General features: G+C 44.0%; 1 protein-coding gene across 3 annotated transcripts in view; it reads right to left on the reverse strand.

Annotated features, from left to right (window-relative positions):
* The window catches only part of galnt9 (polypeptide N-acetylgalactosaminyltransferase 9), a 51,452-nt gene that overhangs the window by 22,624 nt on the left and 1,501 nt on the right, over positions 1-27,327 (reverse strand). For all 3 annotated transcript variants that reach the window (XM_007901760.2, XM_042337814.1, XM_007901759.2), the window contains exons 2-6: positions 19,238-19,418; positions 13,436-13,602; positions 10,795-10,969; positions 6,727-6,924; positions 4,962-5,079 (exon numbers count right to left, since the gene is read on the reverse strand). In XM_007901760.2, coding sequence (XP_007899951.1) covers positions 4,962-5,079; positions 6,727-6,924; positions 10,795-10,969; positions 13,436-13,602; positions 19,238-19,418 — 839 coding nt within the window. The remainder of the gene's footprint in view (positions 1-4,961; positions 5,080-6,726; positions 6,925-10,794; positions 10,970-13,435; positions 13,603-19,237; positions 19,419-27,327) is intronic.

The following is a 27,327-nucleotide window of genomic DNA, read 5'->3' on the forward strand; positions in this document are numbered from 1 at the left end:
TGTGGACTGCATCTTTCATCTAGGATAATCATCATTCTCACCTTTCACACCACGCCAATAATAATAATAATCCTTGCATTTGATATCATCCACAAAATATACAATCAATTCCCTTTGCAGTATATTCTGTGAAGCGCTTTGAGACGTCTCGAAGATTTGATAAGGTGCTATATCAAATGCAAGGATTATTATTATGTAGTATTTTATCACCTGAGCTTGTGCTGGGCAGCCACCACAAGCACAGCCCTGTCTCCTGATGTCTCAATGCCTGCTTTAGCTGTTTGCCTAATGTAGCGAGACGCACGCTGACAGCTGCCAAATCCTGCCAATGCATCCTGTGCCTTCCTCCTCATCACACAGATTTGCAAAGAAAAAAAAGTAAAAGGCTTAATGAAAATATGCTAATCTAATTGGAAATCGTCATTTAAAATTACATCAAGAACCAATCAATACTAATAGCAGACACTGATAAATGTGATCTCAACAACAGAACACACGTTTAATAAAACCCAATCTGCCTCTTTAGTGCAGCACGCCTTGCCCTAATTCATTACTCTGCACCGACAATTAACTCTTAATGGCTTTTTGTCATTTGGAAGAGTGAACGTGAAGATTTAATTAGATCTGAGCAAATGCGATCTGTGTCTCCTCTCTTTAGATCAGGCTGACACAGAAGGGAGGTGGGCCGCTCAGGTCACTGCTATATCTGATTCTGGTCATGGCGACTTGTGATGGTGGTAACAGTATCCAGCTCTGGCCTGTATCACTGTACAATACAATTTATAATCCTGTTTACATGTATACAGCACTTTCACAAGCACAGTCAAAGATGTAGGTTTTAAGACATGTCTTGAAAGAGAGGAGGGAGGGAGTGAATTGGCAACATGCCAGGATGAAGTTCCAAAGTAGAGGCAGAATCACAGGCCATTTGGGTGCTGGAGAGAATATGCAGTGCTGGCCTATATCACAGCCTGTCTGGGTGCTGTGTTCCTTAAAATAGCTTGAGGAGTTCCAGATCCTGCCATTCACTTAGAGCTCCTCAGAGCTTCGATCCTGCTCATCCAGAGACTGTCTGTCAGTGTCAGGGCTCCAGTTATACTACTTGTGGAGGGGAAGGGCAGCACAAGGGACAGTCACAGGGCACTGAGTTCTAGCTCAGTGCATAGTTACTGAACCTCATTACAGTCAGTACAGGTTGGAATGACATGAAATCCTGAAAGCAAATGAAAATTTGTTCCCACGTGAACTCTTAAAGACTTTGTCTGTCACAGCTGGTAGCAGCAATGTTTGTGTGGTGTGCGACAGTCTCCTGTACAACACACACGCTACACTTCCCCCACAGTCTGCAGTTGCAATTCAATTACATTACATTATTATTTTAATTAACCTTTTTTTCCAGTCAAAATAAAAATGTGGTAAATTAAAGAGTCAATAATAATCCTTAAAAGCCCTTGATTTGATATCAAGTCGGGGGTTGGTCCGAATAGGGCTTGATAAGATTTACCATAAAGTAAAGTGTAGCGACTGTGTTTTGCAATAAAACATGGGAGCCAAATCTCGCACAGCAAACATCCCGCAAATGGCTGTGAAGTGAGAGTGAGTTAGGTAGTTTTGGTAATTTGGGTCTGCTCTGAGAGTCTCTGAGCCGTACAGTGTTGTGAATTCAGACACAGCTGAAACCATGAGATTTCTAAAGCATCCAAGGTTAATGGCTTTTACTGATGTTAATTCAAGTCCATTGAGCTTAATCACTCCTCCACCCTTTCCCCCCAAAAGATAGACTTTAACAGAAATTGTTCAAGCAAAACTTGAAGAGAATTAGAGATGATCTTTAAAATGGACATACTCTTGCATCGTAAAATCACTAAACAGTTGAGTAACCAACCTTTCTCTAATGCTCTCAGGATTATATATAGAGGGATGCTTCCCTTTCAGGGAAAGAGTGCACACTCAATTCCACACACAGGGTCTATGTGTAGGTGGCACATCAATGGAGAGATATGTCTGGTTTGGATACTCTTAAGTATGGTGGTGGCTTTGTGAGTGTGCCACTTGACTGACCAAAAAAAAAGTTTAGAAAAGGTGTGTTTCTCCAAACTATAGAAAAAAGCATAAAATATGCTTCCAGCCAGTGACAGACCATATTTACAGGGACGTAAGTACTTAATATTCAACGAAAAATTATTTGTGTATAGAATCATAGAAATTTATAGCACAGAAGGAGGTCATACGGCCCATCAGGTCTGCAGTGGCTCTCAGAGCAAGGTGTTTGTTCAATCCCACTGCTATGTCTTAGCCCCACACCCACTCAAGCCTCGGTCTTTCTCTGGGCAAAAGTCTCTTTTATATTTTGTTCATCTTTGCTATTGAGTTTTGATGAGAGCAGTGGAGGATGAGGTGATTCATCTCTGCTCAGCACTGATGGGGAATAAAACTACCGAGTTTTTAATAGCCACTCTCTTTATTGCTCGTGTGTAAGGATTTCATTTTGTTGATGCCTCCTGCAAGCAAGTAGAGCTAGACCATTCCGGTTGAGAATCACTTATTGGTGCGTGGAAATTATATTTCAAGCCACCCTCTTGCATTTGCATTAAAACCTGAATGATGAGCAGGCTGACAGGTCTGTCAGTTACATTTAATAATTATAATACCCGCATTTTATCTTCCAAATAGTGCCCTGCTTCGTGAACTGAAACACAGAGCAGCCCCACCACAAACACACACACAAACCACCTCAAATAGTTGAGAATGAATTGTTCCAATTGTGCTGATTATCCTGAAAGCAGCCTGAGACGAGTGCTATCTGAGCTGCCAACATAATAACAATAATAATCTTTGCATTTGATATAGCGGTTGTCACGTCTTCTCGACATCTCAAAGCACTTCACAGAATAGACTGTAAAGTGAATTGACTGTATATTTGTGGGTGAAACGCGGCAGCCAATTGCGCACATCAGCGTCCCACAAACAGTCATGTATTGAAAATGACCAATTTATTATTGCCTGTTTTGGAGGGATTATTATTAGGCTCTGTGTGGAGTAAGGAAACTTGCCCAAGGTTTTGCCCCGCCTGGAATTGAATCCAGCTGTCTCGCTTGTAAGGTGAGTGCTCTAACCAAACTGCACAGCATTGTGTTCCTGGAAAGCCTCCGCTGCCAATGAGAGCAGTGCTCGCTGTGCTCCTACAACAACAACAACTTACATGCATATAGCGCCACTCACGCAGGGTAGCGTCCCAGAGCGCTTAACACAGGGGAGAACTACACTGCAGGTTTATAGTGAAGCCCATCCCAGAAAGGAATCCAATACATTAATGAAGATTCAGCAAGAGAGCGAACGAGGGAGGGAGCGAGGGAGTGGGGGAGGGAGGAGGTGTGTGGGGGAGGGAGGAAGAGAGGGAATACCATGGTACCTTGTTTGTGACGAATGGTTTTATTAATGATGGATAAATGGGTGAAAAGGGCAACGTCAAAGCTCTTCCCAGAGGCTCCTGCTGTCTGAGGCTCAGTGCCCAGGGATTGCCAGTGAAGATCGAGGGCCCTGAGGCTCCGGGGAGCCATCCCTGTCCATGGCCGTCTTGCTCTCAGTGAGCTTTAATGAGGGACTAAAGTGATCTTTAAAGGTTAATGGTTTTGAGCATTTTTAGAAATAATTCAAAGTGATGGTACCTCAAGCTGTTTAATGTGCACATGTTATACTCCAGCCCCGATAATCTGCCAGTCACATTGACTAAAAAGGTTATTATGCCCTCCTACCCTGCCCTGCCCTTCTGCCCTGCCCTCCAACCCTGACCTCCTGCTCTGCCCTCCAACTCCACTCCTCATTTCCAAATCATTATGATTGGGGAATGAACTGAAAATACAACAACAAATGATTATAGACCTCTTCGACAACAACCTACATTATTTTCCGCTCTGCGGATTATTTAAACAGAGGAACGTAGGACAAGCGAAGCCCTAGCGTGGCCCGGGAGTCCGGTTTGTAAATGTGCTGCTCGTATTTCTGACAGGGTTGGCAGAAAAGAGCAGGTATATTCCCACAGATATCTAACGTCTGTGCTGCCTCGCTCACTCTCCAGAATTAGCTAGCAAAACGCTCAGCCATCAGGGCACCCCAGTGAGGCTGCTGTTACAGGCAGTGACATTTCTGCTCCTCCCTCAAGGCTCTATGTCTGACCTTGTACCATTATAGCTGCACTGGCCTCTCCGGCAGTTAAATCAAATTCTGCTTCTCTTGGCTGTCGCGTTACCTTTGGGCACAGTGGCCCATGTCACTTGAAAGAGTACACAGCTGAAAAAGAACTGTGATTTTCTTACAGCTCCCAGCAGCTGCAAGGTGAGCTTAGTAAAGTCTGACAGCTGGAAATTACTGCCCAGATTTACTGTACAACCTGCAGCTTGGAGCTGAGCCATAATACAGCTTAATAAACTGAGCAAATGGCAGGGCTGAAAGGTCCAGAATATTGTTTGTCAACGTATTACAGTCTGGTTCAGCCAGTGTATGCAGTGAGGTCCTCCCAGTAATCCTGTGAAGCCTTGACAGCCTCTTTTTAGGAATGTTCAGCCTATTGAGTCTGTTCCATAATTTTCGATGTTGGCAGATCTATTAATGTTCCAATAATAATTAATACCTCTCCCACTCACGTTGCTTTGTGTAAAGAATGCAAGCGGGCGGTGACTGAGGCCCTGAAGGGTTTCAATCTCCCCACAATAGCTCAATGGGGAGAAGCAACATTTGTTGTAATACTTTAATGAGTTTCTGAGTTTATAAGTCTCAGTCTATTAGGTACAGCCATCGATTTCTCTATTCGATATGAATAATGAATTCAACTGGCTGAATCCTAATGACCAGGAATGATGAATCAATACGCACTGTGCTGATTCCATAAAAGACAGACAAATATGAAATCTATAGTTCAATTGCTGGTCTCTCCTCCCAACAGCGTTGTGTGTCTTACTCACCCGCATGCCCAGCTCAATGTTTTCTCCCCCGTAAACCTCCATCCCCGCATCCAGGAGGCCAATCTCCTCAAAGTACTGCCGGTGCACCACAAACGAACAGCCAATCATGGCAGGGGTCCTGGGTGCCGGGAGGAGAGGAGACAGCAGCTGTTAGGGGGATCTTTCCATGAAACAAACATTCCATGAAAATCATTTGACAGAGTCTTTCTCAATCCCAGTCAAACGAAAATATATAATTGCTTGTTGCACAAAGCTGCATACTTCTTCATTTAAGCCCATTTCCCTTTAATGTTTAGTTTTCTTGACAAGCATTTTGTTTGAAAGGGCTCGATCCAAGATTTATGGTGTGTCATAATGGTGTTTAAATATTCAAACCTGATCTGAGCATCAAAGGAAAGGTTAGGTTGCTCCATCACAATAGATTATGTTTAACATTGTTACTTCAGCACGGTTGTGCTCTGGTTCACATGATATTTCTGGTGAAAGCGTGAAGCAAATGTTATTGAAAATAATTTCTGGCGTTAACTCGTGCTCATCAGAAAGGTCCTTTCTTCAATCAATACAATACATTCTTCCTCTTTCTGATATTATGGATTGTATTCCTTTATCACTGTATTTTGTTTGTGTGTGTGTGGGGGGGGGGGATCGCGGGTTCTCTCTATGTCCTCTGCTGCACTTTGTTGACTGGAAACCAGCAGCTCTACCATTGAAGCCTTGGCTGATGTCTAATAGACTGTGTGCCTGTGTTACAGTCCTGCAGGGGAAGCGTGCAACAGGACAGCTTCAGCCTTGCCCTCCGTCCTCTCCGATGATTGGCTTTAACATCTCCACCAGTCTGGGAAAACCTAAATCTGGGAACTTTGTTATTTAACGGGTCAGATATGAAAAGATAGTAAATCAATGCTCGAAGATCTCAATTCCACTGAACGAGAAATGTTGCCACTTTCAATTAATTGCTGCCTATGTAATTTATTTCCTCTGACAACTTGCCAAGAAGACCTCAGAATAAAAGCCATTAGGCAATCAGAGGAACATACGGAGTGTGGTTACGCACCAGTGCCTTTGCGAGATGATAGATGTACTTCAGCGGGGCTGCCCAAACCCCCCAGCCCTCCGCACCCCATTCTGGTTCAGGACCTTTCTCTCATTGCCTCCAAGTCACCTACACACCCGCAAAGATCAATGGGGTATACGTTCTCGAAATAAAGTCTGATAAATTGCACTCCAGCTTGCTGTAAGAGGATAATTTTCTAAATGTATTCATTCTAATTTATATAAGAAACAAATCACCAAGCAGCTTGCGTACAGTAAAGACGCTGGCTGTCTGGATGTTATTGCTTCTATAGAATAATTATCATTTATCTTTACAGCCACTTCCTGCCACCAAGGCCTGCATCAATCCTTCAAGCCATGTGTGAGGGTACAATGGGTGGCAGAGCTTGGCAAAATCCATGGAGTGTTATTTCTCTATTAGGTCTGGTGAGAATCAGTCATTCCACTTTCACACCCCATTCACCACCACCCAACCCTCTCTCTCCCACCTGATGTCGCAGTGACCAGAGGTCCAGGTGTGGTCTGATCAGAGTGCCGTGCATTTCAGATGTCAGACGTTTGTTCAATTCCCTTTTAAAAGTTACTACTTGTTTTGTTTTGGGTCGGTGTCCTGCAGCCTGATAGCTCTCTGCTGTTAGTATGGCCGAGAGTCGCTGCTCAGGTGATTGCGACTGATTTGTTCCGATGATAAGTCTGAAATAAGGCTTCTTACCTGATTGGTGCCGCCTCATCGCCCTTGTCCAGCCAGTCCTGTGGTGGGATAATGTACATACACCATAGGCCCCAGTTATAGCCGTGGGCTGCGTTGGCATATTGCTGCACCTCGAACGTGTTATACTTGATGTTGTCTATGGCTGGCAAGATGATGCGGGTCCGGTCCTCTTTGATTCTGCTGAGCACTGGTTGCACCCTAACAGAGAACGGAAGAGGAGAAGTGGTTAAGTATCAATTATAGGAACAGGAGGAAGCCATTCAGCCCGTCAAACCTGCACTGCCATTGTCTTTGATCCTGGCCAGCCTGTAACTCAGTACCATCTGCCTGCCTTTTCTCCATACACTTTGGTCCTCTAGCTCAGTGGTTAGAGGACACCCAATGCAAGTGAGAGATCTAGGTTCAATTCGCAGCAGGGCAAAATTTTGGGCAAGTTTCCTTACTCTGCACGCCTCTGTTTAACTAGCAGTAACTAAGAATCCGGTTGTTAGTCAATTGGTAGATCGCTTTTCTGGGGGTAATAATTCCTTCAAAAAAAAATAATAAACTGGTCACTTCAATCTCGATTGTTTGTGGGACACTGCTGTGCGCAATCAGCTGCCGCGTGTGCGTGTGAGAGAGATTAACGTTAACCATTCTCAGCCAGCTGTAGTGTTCCACATGGCACTTTTACACGTCCAGCTTTGAAGCAGACAATTCATCTTTTCTCACCAGTTATCTGTAAATTTTCAAATATGCACCAGACCCCAAATTTCACCTCCAATCTGAAGATTTGTGATATTGAGTTTCAGAATGCACAGCAGAGAACATGTTGGTGATGTGCATTTTATCCAATGCTAGAGCTCTTTACAATGCTCTGTGAGTCCAATCAGACCCAGTGGATATTGTGTGGGTGTGGAGTGCAGTGGCAGAACATCAATACCAGCCGATCTTCCTCTTACAGTATTGACAACCTGCCCAGGTTGAACATCCTAGATCCTCTTTATAGTTGCCAATTGGAATGTCATTCATCCTTTAACACTTAAACCTGTGGTCCAGCCCCAAAGATCAAGCAGTTTAATGCAGGAAGAGCCCAGCAGTAAGGAGAGGAGAGGCTGGCAATAACGAGAGGAGAGGCCGGCAATGAGGAGAGGAGAGGGACTACTGGTCTATGTAATTCTCTGAAAGCCTTGTGACTCAGCTCCAGATTGTAGGAACATGAAGAGAGCAGTTTTGCTCATCTCTTGCCTGGTGCTTGTGTGCTTTGAACATTGATGGGAAGAAACACTGTTTATTTTTAGCTGCATTCTCTACTTTCTGATGCAACAAAACGGCCCATTTTTTCAGGCAAACGGAAAGCTAGGCTGAGTTAAATCGCAGATTTATGGTAAAATTTAAGGCTGATAATAAATGACTGGCAGCCCAGCTCCCCAATGCATACAGTCAACATTTGTTTCTCCCTGAATTAAAAGATAAAAAAGTAAAGAAAATTAAATTACCCATAACCCTCCATGTACCTAATCACCAGCCCATCATAAGAAGCAGAACCCGAGGCAGCACTACAATGAGAAGGCTTCTGTCATGTGTGCTCCTTAGCAAGCCTGTTCTATTGAGGGATTCTCCATTCCAGCTGCCTCCATGTGGGGTATATACCTGCTCCTATGCCATTCCTTTTTAAGAAATAACACACATTACACTCTGACAAGGAAATAAATGATCTACATGGTTTGAATTTTCCCAATTGCTGTGTAATACAGAAAAACCTGAGCAGCGTTCATACGGCACGGAGCCAGTCAAAGTCTGAAATATCACATGGCTGAACTCCATCAGACATGAGAAGGTACATCATAATCAATATCCACTCTTCATAGTTTTACAATAGTGAGAGCACCCTGTCAGTTCAAGGACAGGTTAGTAAAAGACTTGGCAGGTCAGATGTAATCACTTATTTGGATTCCATTTTACACCAGAATAGGTCAATTTCATGCTTTCGCACAAATCGATTGTTTGTTAGGCTGAGACAGGAACCTGTACAGCTTGTCACACTACTGGAATCCGGGGCAGAATAATTGAGTGATGGGTTACACTGGTAATTTATCACTTGTTTCCCTGACTCTGATTGTGGTGTGTGCCTCCCATCTGCCCGCAAACACCATGTGACAAGCACATGCCCATCAGTCAGGGCCAGAAGAGGCAAATAGCCGTTTCTTCACAATAGCTGTAGAACGGTCTAACATTGCAGTTCAGTGTCTCCATTACCCACTTAAGCACGAGCTGAGCAGATAAAATGAACGTTTGCAGAAGAGGAATCCTGGACAAATTCACAGATTTACGGTCTTACCTCAATCTTGCTCAGTTTATTAACAGCATTAATGAGACTGCATTGGCTCCCTATTCTTCAGAGGATCCAGTTCAAGATCCTGGTCCTCACCTACAAAGCCCTCCATGGCATCGACCCACTCTACCTCTGCGACCTTCTAACCCCCTGTCAACCCGTCCATTCCCTCCGCTCAGCCGGCTCTGACCTGCTCCACATCCCCGACCCACCCGCCCCACCATTGACAGGAGAGGCTTCAGCCACTCTGCCCCCAACCTCTGGAATTCCACCCCTCAATCACTCCGCCTCGCCTCCTGAAATGCTGTACACTGTCCAGCACCTTGGGATGTCCTCCCGACGTGAAAGGTGCTATACAAATGTAATCTTGTTGTTGTGGTTTTTGCAATGGGACCACTTTCTTCAATATCAAAAAATGGAGCCTTGAAAGATCTTGTGTTGTCCGTTGGTTTGTGTGAGGGCTTTGGGCCAGGCCGGGCCAGGTCAGCGGGGAACTAGTGTGCATTGAGAGTACTCAATACCAGCTACATCAAGCGTAATATCTAAATATCCCGGGCGCTGTCACAGAATTGTTAAGTGTGAAGATGGCTCTGTGCCACAGCATTGTAGAATTGGTTAATTAAGGCTATTTTCACAGAGGTCTGAACTAGTTCCCATTAGCGGGAGAGTACACCTTTTGTGCCAGGGAAACATTAACGTAATTGTCTTTGTACACAGTCCCAGTCCCACTTTGCAAATAAGCAGAACGAGAAGATGAGACATTATTATAATGGATGGAATGTCATTGGAAATGCCAACGAAACAGACACTGATTTATTTGTGTCAGCAAAACCAGAGCTCTATTCACAATCCAGCAAGCCCTACTGCTCCTTGCGAATCTCTGTGCTTGTGTTAATTACAAAGGAGTGAATGCGTCAAAGGATGAAGACTTTTAAAGGCAGATACTGTAACCACCACTCTCTATCTGCACAGCTTTCATTTTAACTCAGGACAAAGGAGAACAGCGCTCAGTAGATATCAGCCAACAGCTGAATTTACCCTGAATAATCCTTGTAAAGAAATGCCGACCTGGTAGCTTGTTGTCTGTCGAGGGTGGGAGGGGCTGTGCTATTTCACATCTTGTATTTCCTAGACCCTCCCACCGCCCCGAGACAGTGAAGTAGCCATGGGGTTCAGGTAACAAGACATAATTGATTTTTCGAAGTCATTGGTTCTGTGCCTATGTGTGTGTGGTGTGTGAGACTGTGTGTGAGCATGTGTGTGTCTGTGTGTGCGCGTGAGACTGTGAGAGCGTGTGTGTGTGCAAGCAATACTTTATACAAGGCAGAGCTATAATCAAATGAATAATCCAAAGACATATTCTAAAAACAGCAAAGCCTTGGCAGATCTCCAATTAAATTATTAATGGTGACTTTCCCCATCGCTCCAGGAGACGTGTAACACTTAGACACTTGATTCGAACAAATTGCCTTTGGAGGCAAACGAACATCCTGAGAAGCTTCATTAATGAACAACAGAACAGAGCTCTGTGTTCACCTCTGTGTGTGTAACGCTTCTCTCCCTGACTCCCCCAGTGCGATGGTGACACAACCCATCAGCGGTTTGCTGGTGTGTCTGCCCCTTGTGACACTAAACACTGATTCACCTCGAACCTCCAGAACCCGTAAAATCACACTCCATATAATATACTTGACACTGACTCCCTTTACATTGCTTTCCCGTCACACAGACTCCCTTACACTGGCTCCACTTACCAGCCAACATTGAACTCAACATGAGCATCAAAGAAGCCGACCACTGGTGCAGTGGCAGCTTTCCAGCCCTGCAGCCTGGCTCGGATCAACCCTTCCCTCTTGTTGTTGTGGACGATCTTCACAAGGCCTGGGTACCTCTGGTTGACATATTGGTCCAAATTGAATTTCAGCTCCACTGAAAGAACAACAGAAATCATAGCTGATAACAACACTCACATGAAACCCTCACAATGGTTCCTCACAACCATTTATCCTTGTTAGGGATTTTCTTTTGTTTTGAGTAGTGACTGACTCTGGAGTGAAACCATCAGTAACAACAGCAACAAAGTTACATTTATAGAGTGCCTTTCACATCGGGAGGACGTCCCAAAGTAAGTTCTATGGTTAAACATTGCTTACTCACACAGTAGTTCCCCACACCAGGACAATCGCTGGTCAGCCTGTATCATTCCCTATCATTTTGCTATCAAAATACTTGAGGTAAATTCAGGATGAGTGGGCGGAATATAAACCAAGATAAAGACTCCAACTTTCCTTCAAACAGCGACAGTCCTTTACACCCATCTGAACCAGAAGGTAGCTGTGACCGTCAGTCACAACACAAGACCCAGCAATCGTTCATCTGACCTTGACCACAGAAACAGACACAGAATTTGGACCAGGGTTAGTTTTTTCTGGGTCAGCCTGGTGTCTAGCACATGCGGAAGCCCATCACCATGCTAAACAGTATCCACACTAGTCTGACATCCACATATGTCTGTCACCTACATGTGAAAATTCCTGGAATTGAGTGGAATGCGCACTTTCTCCCCAGAAAGACACACCCTGTTTAACCTAATTCCAAGAGAGCATTTAGGAGCAGTTTTGGCAAGAGCCAAGGTTTGTTTTACTATTGCCTGAAACACTGGAGTAATGGAATTCCTTACAAAACTCTGTAAGAGCCCTTCACAGTGAGGACGTCTCCAAGCTCTTCACAGGAATTACTGTAGACTGTAGTGACTGATATTTTCTGGTGACAGTTGCAGCCAATTGGTGCACAGTAGTGACTCTCAGACAGCCAGGAAGCCAATGACCAATTTTATCTGGTGACTGTTAGCCAGGACACTAGGAGAGAGAAACTCTTTTCTCTTTGCAAATCGAGATCTTTGATGGTCTCCTGGACAGGCAGCCAGGTTACAGCCAAATGAAATTGAAACTGAAGTCCACTGAAATGGCAGATTGGGTTGTTAAAGAATTCTATGCCTGTATGTAACAAAGAAGTGATATAGAGGTGAGCTGCTATCATGCCCAGCATACGTAAAGCTGCACAGTATTGCTATAAACATGCTATTTACTATTGTCATTGCAGTGAGGAGATTAGAGAGGGTTCATATCATAGAATCATACAGCACAGAAGGAAGCCATTTGGCCCATTGTGTCTCTGCCAACTCTTTGAAAAGAGCTATCCAAATCAATCCCATTCCCCCGCTCTCCCCATAGCCCTGCAAACAAGACCTCCTCAAATAATTATCTTCTCTTAAAAGTTGTTATCGAATCGGCTTCCACCACCCTTTCAGTTGACTTTGTTTGTATAGAAATGGACTTTTATTGCCAAACCTTAGAAACATGTTGTTCCTGTAATGCTCTGCTTATTCTCCTGTTTGTTGCTTTGGTCTCTGTTTTTCTGCATGGCTTGCCATTAAAGCAGGCAATGCTTATCGGATGTAATGCAACAGTGAAGATTTGGATCAGATTAGAACTTGCTTTGTATTGCGTTGTTACAAATTATGCACAGCTTTTAAAAAACATTACCTGTGAAGTATCTTGCAACTGTGAGCATGAGTAATGCACTCTCAGGCTAGGCCGGTCTTTCAATTCTGTGCAATTGGGATCTGATGAAAGTTGGTTTTGTGAATAATGGATTTATTTGTACCGTGGAGAGGCATTTCATCCATGTTCAAAAATAACCCAGAATATATCAGTAAGTGACGCTATCTCGTCCCCTCCTGTCCCCCTCCCCAGCCCCATCACTGGTTACAAAATGCTATGGTTGTACATAAAAAACAGCACTCTTCCTGCCCTCTGCACCCTCTACTGGAAGCATTGTTCACCTGCACTCACCTCCGCCGTACACCATACACGCCTCCATCACACATGCTTCCGCCATACACCACACACTTCTCCGCCACAATCCTCCGCCAGGCACCATACACGCTTCTACCACACACCACGCACACTTCTACCATACACCACGCACTCCTCCACCACACACCACACATGCCTCCGCCACACACCACACACGCCTCCGCCACACACCAAACACGCCTCCGCCACAAAAAGACCTTCTCTTGACCACACTTTTGATCACCTTTCTCCCCCACCCCCATCTCAGGTCCCAGTTGTGTCTATGAAGCACTTTGAGATGTTCCCCCGATGTGAAAGGTGCTGTATAGTAGTAAAGTTGTTGTTGGGCAAGATGTGGAGAGTGTCCAGACACAAGCCCGTGTACTGCAAGAGAGGAGGAGGAGCAGGCAGGAAATCTAACCAGAGGGAAATAATCATTGTAAAACAGACAGCTCCAGCTTCAGCAATTTATATTTACACATGTATTTACACTATGTTTTTATATTGTATATTAAAAAGTAGGTAAGTTTTTGCTTACCGCTGTCACTGTTGTCATCAACCAGAATGATTTCCTTGAGCAGATGTGAAGGGGTGTGATTCACCACACTGTGTACAGATCGAAGGATCACAGACAGAGCTTCGTTTACAAAGATGAAAACCACGGCAATCTGGGGCAGATTGTTCAGATACTGTAGCTGATGGCACCTTGTAACAGAAGCCACACAAAAAAGGGATTATTTAGACCCAGATTTCCACTGAGTAAAAGTGGCTGGTTACTAAACTCTGCAAACAGCGAATGCCACGGAATATATAAAAGTAATATAATAATAATCTTTGCATTTGATATAGCGCTTTTCACGTCTTCTCGACGTCTCAAAGCACTTCACAGGATAGACTGTAAAGTGAATTGTCCGTGTGGGCGAAACGCGGCAGCCAATTGTGCACAGCAGCGTCCCACAAACAGTCGTGGATTGAAAATTACCAAATTTTTTTTGGTTTGTTTTGGAGGGATTATTATTATTATGAATGGTTACCCAGTAACTATCTGGTTACCCAATGACTATATGGTTACCCAGTGACTATATGGTTACCCAGTAACTATATGAATGGTTACCCAGTGACTATATGGTTACCCAGTGACTACATGAATTGTTACCCAGTGACTATATGAATGGTTACCCAGTGACTACATGAATGGTTACCCAGTGACTATATGGTTACCCAGTAACTATATGAATGGTTACCCAGTGACTGTATGAATGGTTACCCAATGGCAAAGGCACCTCCTGGTCAGCGCTAAGCCCAGTGACCTGGACACCAGCTCAAAACCATATCTCTGCTGTGTGAGTTGATCTATAATGGGATATTGCTAAAATTGGCCTCAGCGACCTGGTTATACGGAGTGAAATCAGCCAGGTTTCCAGCTCCTAGTGCCTGCTGGAGTGTGAACAGCGATGCGTGGAGATCGGGTATTGTTCCACACTCTGACAAGCCTCTGGTAGAAATCTTTGCTTCTTATCCTCCCCTTTATGGTTCTAGTTATAATCTTCAATTCCTGTCTCTTATCATTGAATCAGCACTCAGTAGAAATAGCCCCTCACCTCTCAAAATCTATTCATTAACCTTAACACCTCAATTGGAATAAAACTGGATTCAGTTTCTGACCTTCTGAAGTCGGTGTGAACTTAGAACTAGAATGTCTGTCTTGCCGTTTAGCTTATGACACGGAGTAAGTTATGCAGCTCACACAGGAGAGTGACTAGTGTGTCAGTCACTGTGCAGTGTTAATGCCAGGAGCCTGATGGGATCAAACAATATTAAGATGGAAATCTGAGAGTTCTTGCTTCATTACCTCCTAGATGAAGAGAAAGCCTCTTCCTTCGGTGGGAAGTTTAACCTTGGTTCATCAGAGGAAATGAGCTGGAGGAATTTAGGCCAGCACAACGTCCTCTGTTGGAATGGCTGGGTTATGGGGGTGGGGGGGGTTGCTCAGTGTAGAGAGATATGGGAGTCACAACCACGCTGATATTTACATTGATTTACATAGACTGTATCAGTCCCTGTGGTATTAAACTCCACATGACTGTCCCCCTACTCCTTACTGCTCCCTACAAACCTGCCCGCTCAACTCCGTTCATCGGGCTCCGGCCTGCTCCATGTCTCTCACCCTACCCGCTCTACCGTCGTCCCACCTCTCTGCCTTCCCTCACACCTATACCATCCCTCCTCCTCCATGCTTGGGCCCCAACACCAGCGCTTTGGGATGTCCTCCCGACGTGAAAGGCGCTCTATAAATGTTATTTTGTTGTTGTTGTTGTTTTTGTTGCTCTCCTACCCTCTGTTGCCTTGTCCCTCATATCAAGCCACTGAAGCAGGTCACGTCATGTACAGTATTTTTTAATAAGGCAGCAGAGATGAAGGTGTTTTGCCTTCACTGACAGGTTAGTGCCCTTCGAGGGGCTGCGAGTCCATGAGCAGGGTGTCTGAATCTGCAGAGTGCTTGATTCTGGTGGGGGAGAGATTAGGTCTTTGTCAGGTGTATCAAGTTAAATGTCCAACAGAAAAAAGCAGAAGTTAAAGGAAAGGACACGCAGGGCCTTTTGTAGGCTCGTATTCTGGTATCTATCGTCACTGGTGAAGGATGTAAAGGGGACTGTGTGTTGTTTGTCCAAATAAGGGAGCTTTTGTGATGGTTTGAGAAATTCAGCATACAATAGCAGTAGTTAGCAGAGATCATTCCCACCGGCTCTTGTTGAAAATTCAGGCAGTAGCACGGAGTTTCCTTTCAACCTCAAAGTAAAGCGTGCAAACACAGGAGATGGAGTAATGCAGACAACTGAATGAAAGAGGTTTTATTCAAACCTGAAGAGACATGCCAAAACCAACAGACCCTCTCCTTCCAGAGTGGAAAACACAGTCTGCCATTTAACAATGAATAGGCTAATTAATTCCAATTACTAAAGCTCAACGCCCCTGTAAGACTGTGTGTGTGTGTGTGTATGTGTTTGTTAGGAGTTGGGTTTGGATTTAGATTTAATGGTAACAGTAGTAGCAAACTGTGCCAGTCCTCCCAACTTTGTCCGAACCAATCATTTGATCTTAGAATCTGATCTGGATGCTGCCTCGCCCACCACTCCCAGCAGCACAATGCCGGGCAGTGAGATGCAGGTGTAAGATTCTAGTCAGAAGACAGTGAAAGGGAACAGAGCAGGGAAAGAGACCCACTTTGTAACCAATTCCCTGTGGGCTTGTCTGATTTTTGTTCCAATAATAAATCAAACGGAGGGTTATTATGGTGATTATAATTCTACACGCCACAATATAAAGCTGATTGTAAAGCAGAATTATTTTTCCGAGCTACTGGTCTGGCACTGCAATGTACAGAAAAGCACTGACCTAATTTCAGACCCTGTGTTCCAGTGTAGGAATCACAAGCAAAGCACATTCTTTCTTCCGGCTATCTGTCTCAAAAAGAAATTAATGGCGAAAGAACCACAGTGACTGAGGTGCTCAGCCATACGTCACTCATTTGCAGTGCTCTTTCTCTTACATTATATAGTTTTTTGAACCCAACTGCAGTTCAGCTGAGATTTGTGTAATTTTTTTGAGAGAAGACTGTGGGGTTTAAAATGAAGGGTTCATTAATACTGCTAGTCACCTTTGGGGCCACTGTAATACGACTTCCTGAGTTTCACTGTGTACGAGACCAGTGACTGAGCAGTCAGTGACACACACTAGGCCAGCCCAGGGCAAGAGCAGCAAAGCCTGGGCTGATGGGAGGCACTCAGCAACAGCAAGAATAATCATTCACAATACATCTTCCCAAACATCTCAGAATCTTGGATCCTGTGTTCGATCCCCTCTTAACCTTCGCTGTTCCAGTGAAATGAGACTCAATGGTTCAGGTCTCTCCTCAAAGCTATAGCCTCTCACCCTGGCATCATGGTGTGAACGTATGTTGCAGATTCTCCTTGCCTCCAATGTCATCCATTACCTCCTGTCTTTCCTTGGTTAATTTTTGCCCCAAAAGAATCCTCCTTCCTCACAGAGTCTTGTCAACAGTCTGATACTGCACACTTCTCTGTAGTGCTTATTTGGCAAGGAAAGGGTTAATGGCATTGGAGTATGAGAAACCATTCTTGGAAACATGTAGGAGCAAAACTCTTCAAATAACTATAATGAAGAGTGAGCGCAGTGAGGGATGAAGAGACAAAGTGAGACAGAGATGAAAGAGGGGAGAGAATAATTTATTTGACCTATTATACCTACCAATTTGTTACAATTCTTTCCCCCTGACAGTCAGCCTGAAGCAGACACACCCAACTCTCTGTGCCGCAATCTGCCAGCAAGTTTGGGCATTTATTTCAGTAACTCCCAGACACAGCTCGCCATGATTACAGAGGAGAACTCAACTGCACAGACTGGGGTACACACAGCACTAGTGGTGAGGACACTGAGGTACACACAGTCAGGGCTGGTGGTGAGGACACTGAGGTACAGTCAGGCTTGAGATAGTGCTGTGGAGGCACTGCAGACTGTTGCACAGAATCAGTACAATTCAAGTTACACTTTCTTAATTAAGACTCTTGAGTTCCACACAAAATAAAAACAAATCACTGCTGTGGCTGACAGACCAGTCAGACTAAGCTCTTCTTTTGTGTATCTAAACTCGCTGGGTGATGTCTTCAATGGGCTATTATTTTCTCCACTGAAGAATAGACTCATTAAACAGCACCACAAAGGCTTGATATTGCTCACAGGACCTAGGGGAGTTTTTTGAATGCTAACACTGCATTAGTTTGCTGGACTGCATTAATGTCTACACCAACTTGCATTCTGGTGAAACGCTCACTAATCTTGAATTAGTGACTGAAAATAAAAAGCTTGGTGTATTCCAAGCTTGCCTTTTGGAAATGAACAGTGAAAATTAGCATTAATATCTGATCCCGAGTAGGTTAATTTGATTTCAATGGTTTCATTCAATATTCAGGGAAGATAAAGAAGTACTTACAGAATCATTCTCCCGTAGGAGAGAATGATTAATGCATTAAAAACATAATATTTAAAAATTCAATACATATTCAATCGTGTCATTGGTAACTTCATTTTTTCACACAAAGGGTAGTGAAAATCTGGACCTCTCTCCCTCCCCTGAAAAGCTGTGATTGCTGGATCCTGCACATTTTCAAGACTGAGGTGGATAGATAGTTAGGTCAGGGTATCAAAGGATATGGGCTCAGGGGTGGGTAATTGGAATTGAGGTACAGATCAGCCATGATCTAATAGAAAGGCAGAACAGGCTCGAGGGGCTGAATGGCCACCTTCTGCTCCTATGTTCCTGACAAAGCAAAGTCTCAGCAGCCACTCTGAGTAAGATTTGCCGTTTGCCGTTTGAGAAATAATTGACAGGACATATAGTTACTGGCTGACAAGCTACAACAACAACAACAACAAGATTCCATTTATAAAGCGCCTTTCACGTCAGGAGGACGTCCCAAGGCGCTGTAATAGCTACAATCGTTATATTCCTAACCTCTGATACAACGAGAGACCAGGAAACAGAGGAGCGTGTATTATACATATTGCCGCGGGGGGGGGCACTGAAGCAGTAACCATGACAGATTACAGCGGGCTGGAACACTCATCTCACCTACTCTCCTCTGTCTGCCAAGTGGGGTCATAGTCTCACGATTAAGGGTCAGTCTTTTTGAACTGAGTTGAGGAAACATTTCTTCACTCAGAGGGTAGTGAATTTGTGGAATTCTCTACCCCAGAAGGCTGTGGATGCTCAGTCTTTGAACATATTTAAGACTGAGGTTGATAGATTTCTGAAGTATAGAGGGATTAAGGGATATGGGGATAGGGTGGGTAAATGGAATTAGGTTAGAAGATCAGCCATGATCTTATTGAACGGCGGGGCAGGCTCGAAGGGCCGAATGGCCCACTCCTGCTCCTAGGTCTGTACACACTTAACATCTTCCCCATCTGCGGATCAGGAGTGATTTGTCTCCTAATTGGGTCATGCAATCCACGACAATTTGTGGAACACTGCTGTGCGCAGTTGGTTGCTACATTTCACCCACAAACATACAGTCGATTCACTTTACAGTACATTCTGTGAAATGCATTGCGACGTCTCGAAGACTTGATAAGGCAATATTTCAAATGCACGGATTATTATTTTGACTTGTGTTTGAGTTTAAAGCCCTGGAGTTTAAGAGTCCAAAATGGCTGCACCGCATGGCTGATAGAAAACATAACAACTCCCCCCCAGTGCCAAACCAGCCGTGGTTATTAATAATTGTTAATGGTTAGTAATGGGAAGAAATACATTACTTACTTTTTTGGTCTGTAGTCTGGTATGGATCTGTCCAGAGAGATCCTGTCGCTGAGCTGAGCGTTATAGCCATAATCTTCATATTTTGTGTCAAACTCATGGCTGTCGTCCCTCAGAGTGGCAGCCATTCCTCCCTGACCCACTCCTCCTGGTCCTTCCACCAGCCCCATTGGCTTAGCAAGACCTAAACACAACAGCATGCACATGGGTTAGCCACTCACCATACTGAAGGATAACCAAGGGCTTGTCTGTAGCCATGGGGGAAAGAGAAGGATATAAAAGGGCAGAAACTGGGAAAGTGCAGGGTGTAGGGGGGAGCATTACAATCATTGGCTCCAGGTTGGAATCAGAGCCAAACAGCCTCCTGAGCTGTCATTTCTCTGATTTGTGAGGTCTGAAAACCAGCTCAGACTCTGTCTTCTCGCTTAACATTGTTTCTGTGCATCAGTGGGGCGTGAGGGGCTTTGGCTGAACACTTGAAGCTACACAGAAGAGTCAAATAATTAGTCAGAAAGCAGCAAGCACTTTAAAGCTATTTGGTGTTTGACTTGTAGTAAAGGTTTGTCCTTAGCTGGGCGTCAGCACTGCTTGTATCCTGAACCACAACACAACCAACTATAGCCAGCTCAGCCCAGCCCAGCAGCAGAGTGACTGCGGGCAGCAACGTGCAAACAAATCTCCAGACTGGCTCCCACTCCACCCAGTTAGCCACCGGTGACTGAGACCCTGACCAGAACATATCCATATTAAAAGTTGAATTGCAGTGATTTTCAGTTCACTTTGCTGTGTATTACACACGCACTCCCGGTTAGGTGTCAAGCTGCTTGATTTGATGTACAGTATTTTCAAAAGCTACAGAGGGTTTTTTGAAGGTAACTTCAGGGTTGTTGTCCTTGTAAATACCCAGAGAAATGGCCTCCTCCCCCTCTGGGTTCTGTCAGTCACACTGAGACAGCTCAGACATAACACGCAGTGCAAGTAAATTAATTTCTCCCAAATGCAACATAAATATAGTTATTTTTCTTTCACCTATGTTTACCTTGACCTTCAGTGTGTAGTGTGTCAACACAGCCATGCTCTACACTGGCCATCCCAATCTCAGCACAAACTGTTTCACTCTTGGCTCAGGAAGAACTACAACATTGTGTAAAGCTCTTAAATAGTTTCTGTACTATTTCCTTAACAACAGATTGTTTTGGAAAAAAAGGGCTAGATACCGCTATAGTTTTATTGTTGGTCTTTTCACTGTATGAATTTTCATAGACCTATCGCACTCTCACTCATGTGGTTTGGATACCTTTTGAGCACAGTGATGGCTTCCCCCACCCCCCGGTCTGTGCCAGACACCTGGTATGGGTGGGGGAAACAACACATGGGGTGGGGGATTGAGCTATCTGTGTTTGTCAGCCGCCTACACACAGAGCCCCTCTCCAGATAATAATACGTTTAAGGTTGTGGTGGTTTGAAGTCAGACTAACTCTGGCGCTTTGGCTGTGTGTTGAAGTTAATCTTCTGTGATCCAGGGTGAGGATTGCCAGCACTCATCCACTCCCCCCTACACCAACCTCCTCTCACATCCTCGCCAGTCCAGCGTAGCCTGGCCTCCATACACAATCCCCAGAGTGACCCTCACCCTCTCCAATCACTCAGGCACACACTGCACAGATCTACCCAACAGGGTAGATGGCATTAGTGGCACCTGAATAGGCACACATAGCACCTTGGATTCACCTATAGACCATATTTTGTCATGGTTAACCCAGCAGCTTGCCTGTCCTCAAAACAATATGCTGTTATCTTTACGTTTACCCATCACCCGAGGGGTGTGCTACAGACTGCACAATGCTCTTCCCCCACTCCATTGCCCCCAGCACTGCACTGCAGTGTCTGTCTGACTGAGCTCAGGCTTGGTGCAACTGCTAACACCTTTTTCTTTCAGTTCCTGTGAGAGAGCTGGTAGGACAGGCTTCACATCACCCAAAGTCAAAAAATAAATTGAGTATTACTGGGAGGGTTTCTGGTATGTGCTCGGCGATGTTTCTCATGTGTCTGGCATTTGTTTTGTGGGTACCTAGCGTGTGTTTTGTGGGTGCCTGGCGTGTGTTTGGCGTGTGTTCGGCGGGTGCCTGGCGAGTGTTTTGCATGCACTCTGTGATGGTGCTGGGTGGGTAAATGTAAAAATAACAGAATATATTTTCGGGGACAGGCAACCTACTGGGTTAAGTTTTACAAAATACAGTCAATCAGGAGAAATTCCAGGGTTGAGATGTGTCTGTGAGACATGGCATGGTCTGCCTGTGAGATGGTAGAAGGGCATATCTTCTATACACGGAGTGAGGGACGTATTGTCAGGCAATTCTGCAAACAGCAACACTGTCAAATGCAAAGGATAGGAACTCACTTTAGATAGCAAGGTTCTTTGTGATCATCAAGCATAAAGCTCCCATCTGTTTCACAACCATCCATCTTTATGTGAGAAACCTCATTTCCAATTGATATATTTAGCCTCAATGACATGCTGCCCCAGGTAACAACAAGCCCACATGCCAGAGCACATTAACATCAGTCTGTGTCAGTGTCAATGCCAATCTCAGTGTTTGTCCTTCAGTGAGTTTTATGAGGAATCCAACAATAAAAAGGTTACCAGCTGGCAAAATTCTAAACTTGTTACCTGAGAATTGCTCAGATGTGATGTGAGGAAACCTGGACACCAGATCATTGACAATTTATTTATAAAGTTTGTTGTTTGCAGGATAGCATTTCACAGCGCTTCTCAGTGGCTGCGTTAGATACTGAGCAAGGGGGAAGGGAGAAGACAAGGTGACCATAGGCACGGTCAAAGAGGTGTGTCTTCAGGTGGGATTTAAAAGATCACAAGTGTAGAAAGCATTTTGCATATAATATTGAAATTAATTTCCTACAAATCATTATCGTAAACTAATAGAAGTCTAGTGGCTCGTATCATGTTAAACAGAACAACAACCACTGGCAGTTAAGCCTTTGACTCACCAGCTATAACATGGGCCACATTCAATCTAATGTTCACTTCAAAAGGGACGGAATTTCACTTCAGGAAGATGTTAAAGATCCCACGCCACTACTCAAAAAGAGAAAGGAGTTTCTCCCAGTGTCCTGGCAACATTCTCCCAGATAAAACTGCTTGTTAGCATCAAGGTTGTTTCTGGGACATCACTGTAAGCACTGTGATCCAGACAGACACTGCTCGCTTTTACAGCCTCCAAACCCTGTGCCCACAGCACTTTGCTTCTGTTTGGTTATCTGGACTAATAGTGCTGACGGGAGATGTGAGTCGAGAGGAGAGAACGTGAAAGATATATTTCTCTAAAAATATGCAAATCTATTCAATACAGAGGCTGAATAGCAGGTGTAATTTACTGGAGGATAAACAGGTCGATTGAAGGAATTGAGATTGTTGCAGATTGACTGGTCAAAGCTCAATTACCAGGTACATTTCATCAGGTATCCAATACAGCTTCAATGTGAATTTAATGTTAGCACCGTGGCAAAGCGTTTCAATGTATTTGCAAAAGCGGATTAAACGGTCAATGGCAAACACCCCACACATGCCTAGCACAGCGCTGGGCCTCACGGTTACAGAATATCCCTCCCGCTCGGCACTGGGTGACCTGGTCACAGCCCAGAGAACAGTGTCTGGCTGCTGATCATTGTGCTGCAGGGCAATAATAATAATAGAATCCTTGGCATTTGATATCACGTTGTTGAGACGTCTCACAGCGCTTCACAGGATACACTGTAAAGTGCATTGACTGTGTATTTTGTGGCCAAATAAAATACGAATAATACTTGCCTTTCACAACAGGAGATTGGTTCAAAATCCTTCACAGGATTAACTGTAAAGTGTAGTGACTGTGGATCAAGCCCATCCTCTATTCAGCACATCACCTGATAATTACTCAATAATTACCCCTAAAATTCCCATTTCCAATCTTGTAATCCGCCCCGCTAATACCTGCCCCTATTACTCTGAATGCCTCTCTCACTCAGATATCAGTCTTGTCCAGGGATATTGTGTATAGCATATGGCATTCATGGAATGACATAAACATTGGCCATCAATAACTACACATCTTATGTTAATCCTATTGCACTGTGAGATTTCAAATGAAAGGCAGAAACACAGTACAAATCAGTGGTGTTCAATGGTATTCATTAGTCTAGCACATTTTGCATTCCAATCAAAATGCCGGAGTGTGATGTGAATCAGGATCTGCCGGGATTGTGTCAGGCCCGGAGTATATTGTATCAGAATTTGCATAACTTAACAATTCTTTATATCACACTGTGTCCAGATGATTGTCAGATAGACCACAACATACTTCTGACTGTTCAGGTTTGCATATGCGGGGGGGAAAGCTTCATTAAAAGCATGTGAGCACTTCATGACTGAAACAGCTTTGTCACAACCATAGTCAGGACTGAGTGCCAGCAGCTGAATCAATAGCCCCACACAGTCCAGCAGGGTTTGGATTACAAACAGACTGTCAGGAGAATGGATGATCTGCTCAGAGCGAGATAGACCCAGCTCCAGCTTTACCATCCTCTTACACTGTGTCCTGGCCTCAACCACCCATTCCAGTTGCTATTGCCCCATTTCTGTGTGACGAACTCTGCTTGCTTTACACATTCATCTGCAAGATACTCAGTCACTACACTTGACAGAAACTACAGCGAAGCACTTTGAGACATTTCGATGTGATAATCCCTCCAAAACAAAACAAAAATAAATTGGTCATTTTCAATCCACGACTGTTTGTGGGACACTGCTGTGCGCAATTGGCTGCCGCGCTTCGCCGACAAATATACGGTCAATTCACTTTACAGTCTATTCTGTGAAGCGCTTTGAGATGTCGAGAAGACATGAGAAGTGCTACATCAAATGCCAGGATTATTATCATTATTATTTTAAAAGCAAGGATTATGATAACATGTCTGCGATGTGTGACACAGTAAACATAATAAAATAATTGCATTTGATACAGTGCCTTATCATATTTTTTGAGACGTCGCAAAGCACTTCCCAGAATATACTGTAAAGTATAGTAACTGTGTATTTTGTGGGTGAAACATAGGGATCAGATGGCCGACCATAAAGGTGACCTTGTATTTGCCAATTTGCGGATCTCCTCCCTGACTCCTGTCTGGTTAGATATTTGTCTGATGCTTTGTAATTATTATAAGAGATTATTTAAAGGGTAGATGGACAGACTGACCAAACGCTAGATCTTGCAGACAGCAAGTGACTGGGAGGAGAAACTGGAAAAAGACAGGAAGACAAGCAGCATCTGTCACACAAACAGAGGCAGTCAGCCTGGGGAAATGGCAGGGAAAAGTCAGAATCAATATTGCTCACTTTCTCAGACACACAGTTCCCACACGTCTAACAGACAGTAATGGTCTCTTTATATTGGTTGTGATGCTGTCGAGGTATCAGTCTGCTCAGTAGTAGCGCTCTCACCTCTGAATCAGAAGGTTGTGGGTTCAAGTCCCGCATTGGGATTTTCAACTCATAGTCTAGTCTGCCACTCCGATGCAGTGATGGGGGTGTGCTGCATTGTCAAAAGTGGCGTCCTTTGGATGAGATGTTAAACCAAGCTCCCATCTCATCTGCGGCGCTGGAGAGAAGTGGGTTGTTGGCTGACAATTCCCCCAAATAGGATTGATCCTTCATTTCATGCCTGTTTGTGGGACGTTGCTGTTTGCCCACAAATGCACAGTCACTACACTTCACAGTAAAATCCTGTGAAACGCTTTGGACATCTCCACAATATAAGGCTCTATATCAAATGCAAGGATTATTATTTTATTAAAAAAAACAAATGAAAAATGCTTGTGAGAAGAAGGATTTCCAGAGGAGCCTTAAGATTCCAGAGAGCCTGCACTGTTCTGCTAAATAAATACGTGTCAAATTAGATTATAAAATCTATTCACATTCCTTTAGAATGTTGTTAGATTCCATCTTTCGGCACTCAAGGAAGAAAATCAATATTTGGGTGCATTATGAGGTGCTCTGAAGGTCTTTTTACAGTGGATTATTTGTGGGAGACAGGGTTTTTAATGTAAAGCAATAATGCGTGCCTACCCTGACCCTAGTACGTGTATAATAAATAATTACAATAAATAATCCTTACAATTGATATAGTGCCTTTCACATTGGGAGGATATCTCAAAGTGCTTCACAGAATCTCCTATAAAGTGCAGTGTCTATTTTTGTCGGTGACTGGCCACTCCCTGTGCAGCCGGCCAATCCTCACTGAACCACAGAAGGTGGTTCTCCAGTGAGGCGTCTTACAACACAATACAATACACCATTACATTTGTATAGCACAGAAGAGACTGACTGCCAGATGTTTATTAACCTCTGTACAGTTCAGCCACAAGGTCTTCCCAGAGGGTCAGGAGATACAATGGACTGATAGTCTAGAATTAATACACTAACCTAATCTCATTGCTCATCTCCATCAATGTTTCTTCTGGTGTAAAGAGTGAACGACAGCTGAATGTAAAAGCAAATGGAAGTGCTGTGTGTACGATAACGCAAGGGCCGGGTGGGGAGAGATGTGAGGCAGGTGGAGTGGGAGGTGGAGCAGGAAATCTGTGGGTCTGTGTAGCTTTATAATGTAAGTATGCACAAGGTTGGAGGACAGTGTTGGCCTCGGTTCTCATACAACCAGAGCATTCATGTCTGATCTGGATTTATGAATGAGCAATCCATTCAGTGAAACCTCCTTCTTCCCTATACTCCCCCTGCAAATTATTCACAGTGTACAGGGTGTTGATGAGGACACAGTTTTAGAGTGTCAAAAGACAAACTCCCGGTGTCCTGGCCAACAAATCCCCAGATAAAATTGGTCACTCATTCCATTGCTGTTTGTGGGACATTGCTACATGCAAATTGGCTGCCAAGTTTGCTGACAAAATACACAGCGACTGAATGTTACAGTAAATGCTGTCAAGTACTTGAGCCAAGCTCCTGAAGTGAAAGACATTGAACCAGGGATGATTGTTATTAGTACAGTATTACCTGTAGGTTACCACAGGCAGCAAGGCTTTACTGGCTGCCATGTAGGTTTAGCATATTGATGCCAGGCTATGGCAATACACCAGTTCCTGGAACACTCTTGAGTTTGCGGGAAATTATTGAGAGAGTAATGTTCCCATAACTGCTGATGTAGAATGATAGCACTGCCACAATTGCTCTCACTGCAATTTAATGGTCCAACTGATGGGATTCAGATTCTGCTGAGATATATGTTATTCAGCTGACATTACAACCAGCAAATTCTTACCACCCTGACATATCATCCTCTCTTTACTATTCGTCACGCCTTACAATATATAACAGCTTCCCAGGAAACACTGGAGTTTAATATAAATGCAGGTAAAATTGAGGAAACATGAAACGGCCAATATTGCAGCACGGGAACAAATCAGCCGTGAGTTTCCAGGTCACTGGCTTCCCGCAGGATCCCTTTTTACTCAAATTACAGGCTTGGCAAATACCATCATCACTCCCTAAGACACCTCTATCGACCATCCTCTCTGCTCAGCCCCTTCATGCCAGAAATCCAATAAGCTTTTTAAATCAAAACATGGAAATTGTAGGAAACCTTCAAAAAAATATCCAATGGCTTCCTGTATTGATCAAAGGCAATCTGCACACAGCAGCCCAGCTCATCGCATGCTAACTTGAAATATTAGCACAGGAGAATTTAAATAAGGTGAGAGGCACAAGGAAGCACTGAATGCAACTTGGTCATCTCAAAGAGCAAATAATTTAAATGCAATACAATAAAAAATTACACTTATATAGCGCCTTTCATATGGGGGGGGGGGTGTGGGCGCAAAATAAATGTGTGCAGAGAGGGTATCTTCCTGTTGAAAACTGAACCACTCTTCTCTGTTTCAAAGCCATGATAAGGCGCCTTATCAAACACAAGGATTATTAGTATTATTTTTTACATCGGAAAAAGCCAACACTAGAAAGGTTGAAAGGTGAATTCAGTCTGTAATAAACGGCTCGGGCAGGAATACTAATAACTGCTAAACTGGAA

This window comes from Callorhinchus milii, unplaced genomic scaffold (assembly GCF_018977255.1).
Source record: "Callorhinchus milii isolate IMCB2004 unplaced genomic scaffold, IMCB_Cmil_1.0 Scaffold8, whole genome shotgun sequence".
In the NCBI taxonomy this organism is placed as follows: domain Eukaryota; kingdom Metazoa; phylum Chordata; class Chondrichthyes; order Chimaeriformes; family Callorhinchidae; genus Callorhinchus; species Callorhinchus milii.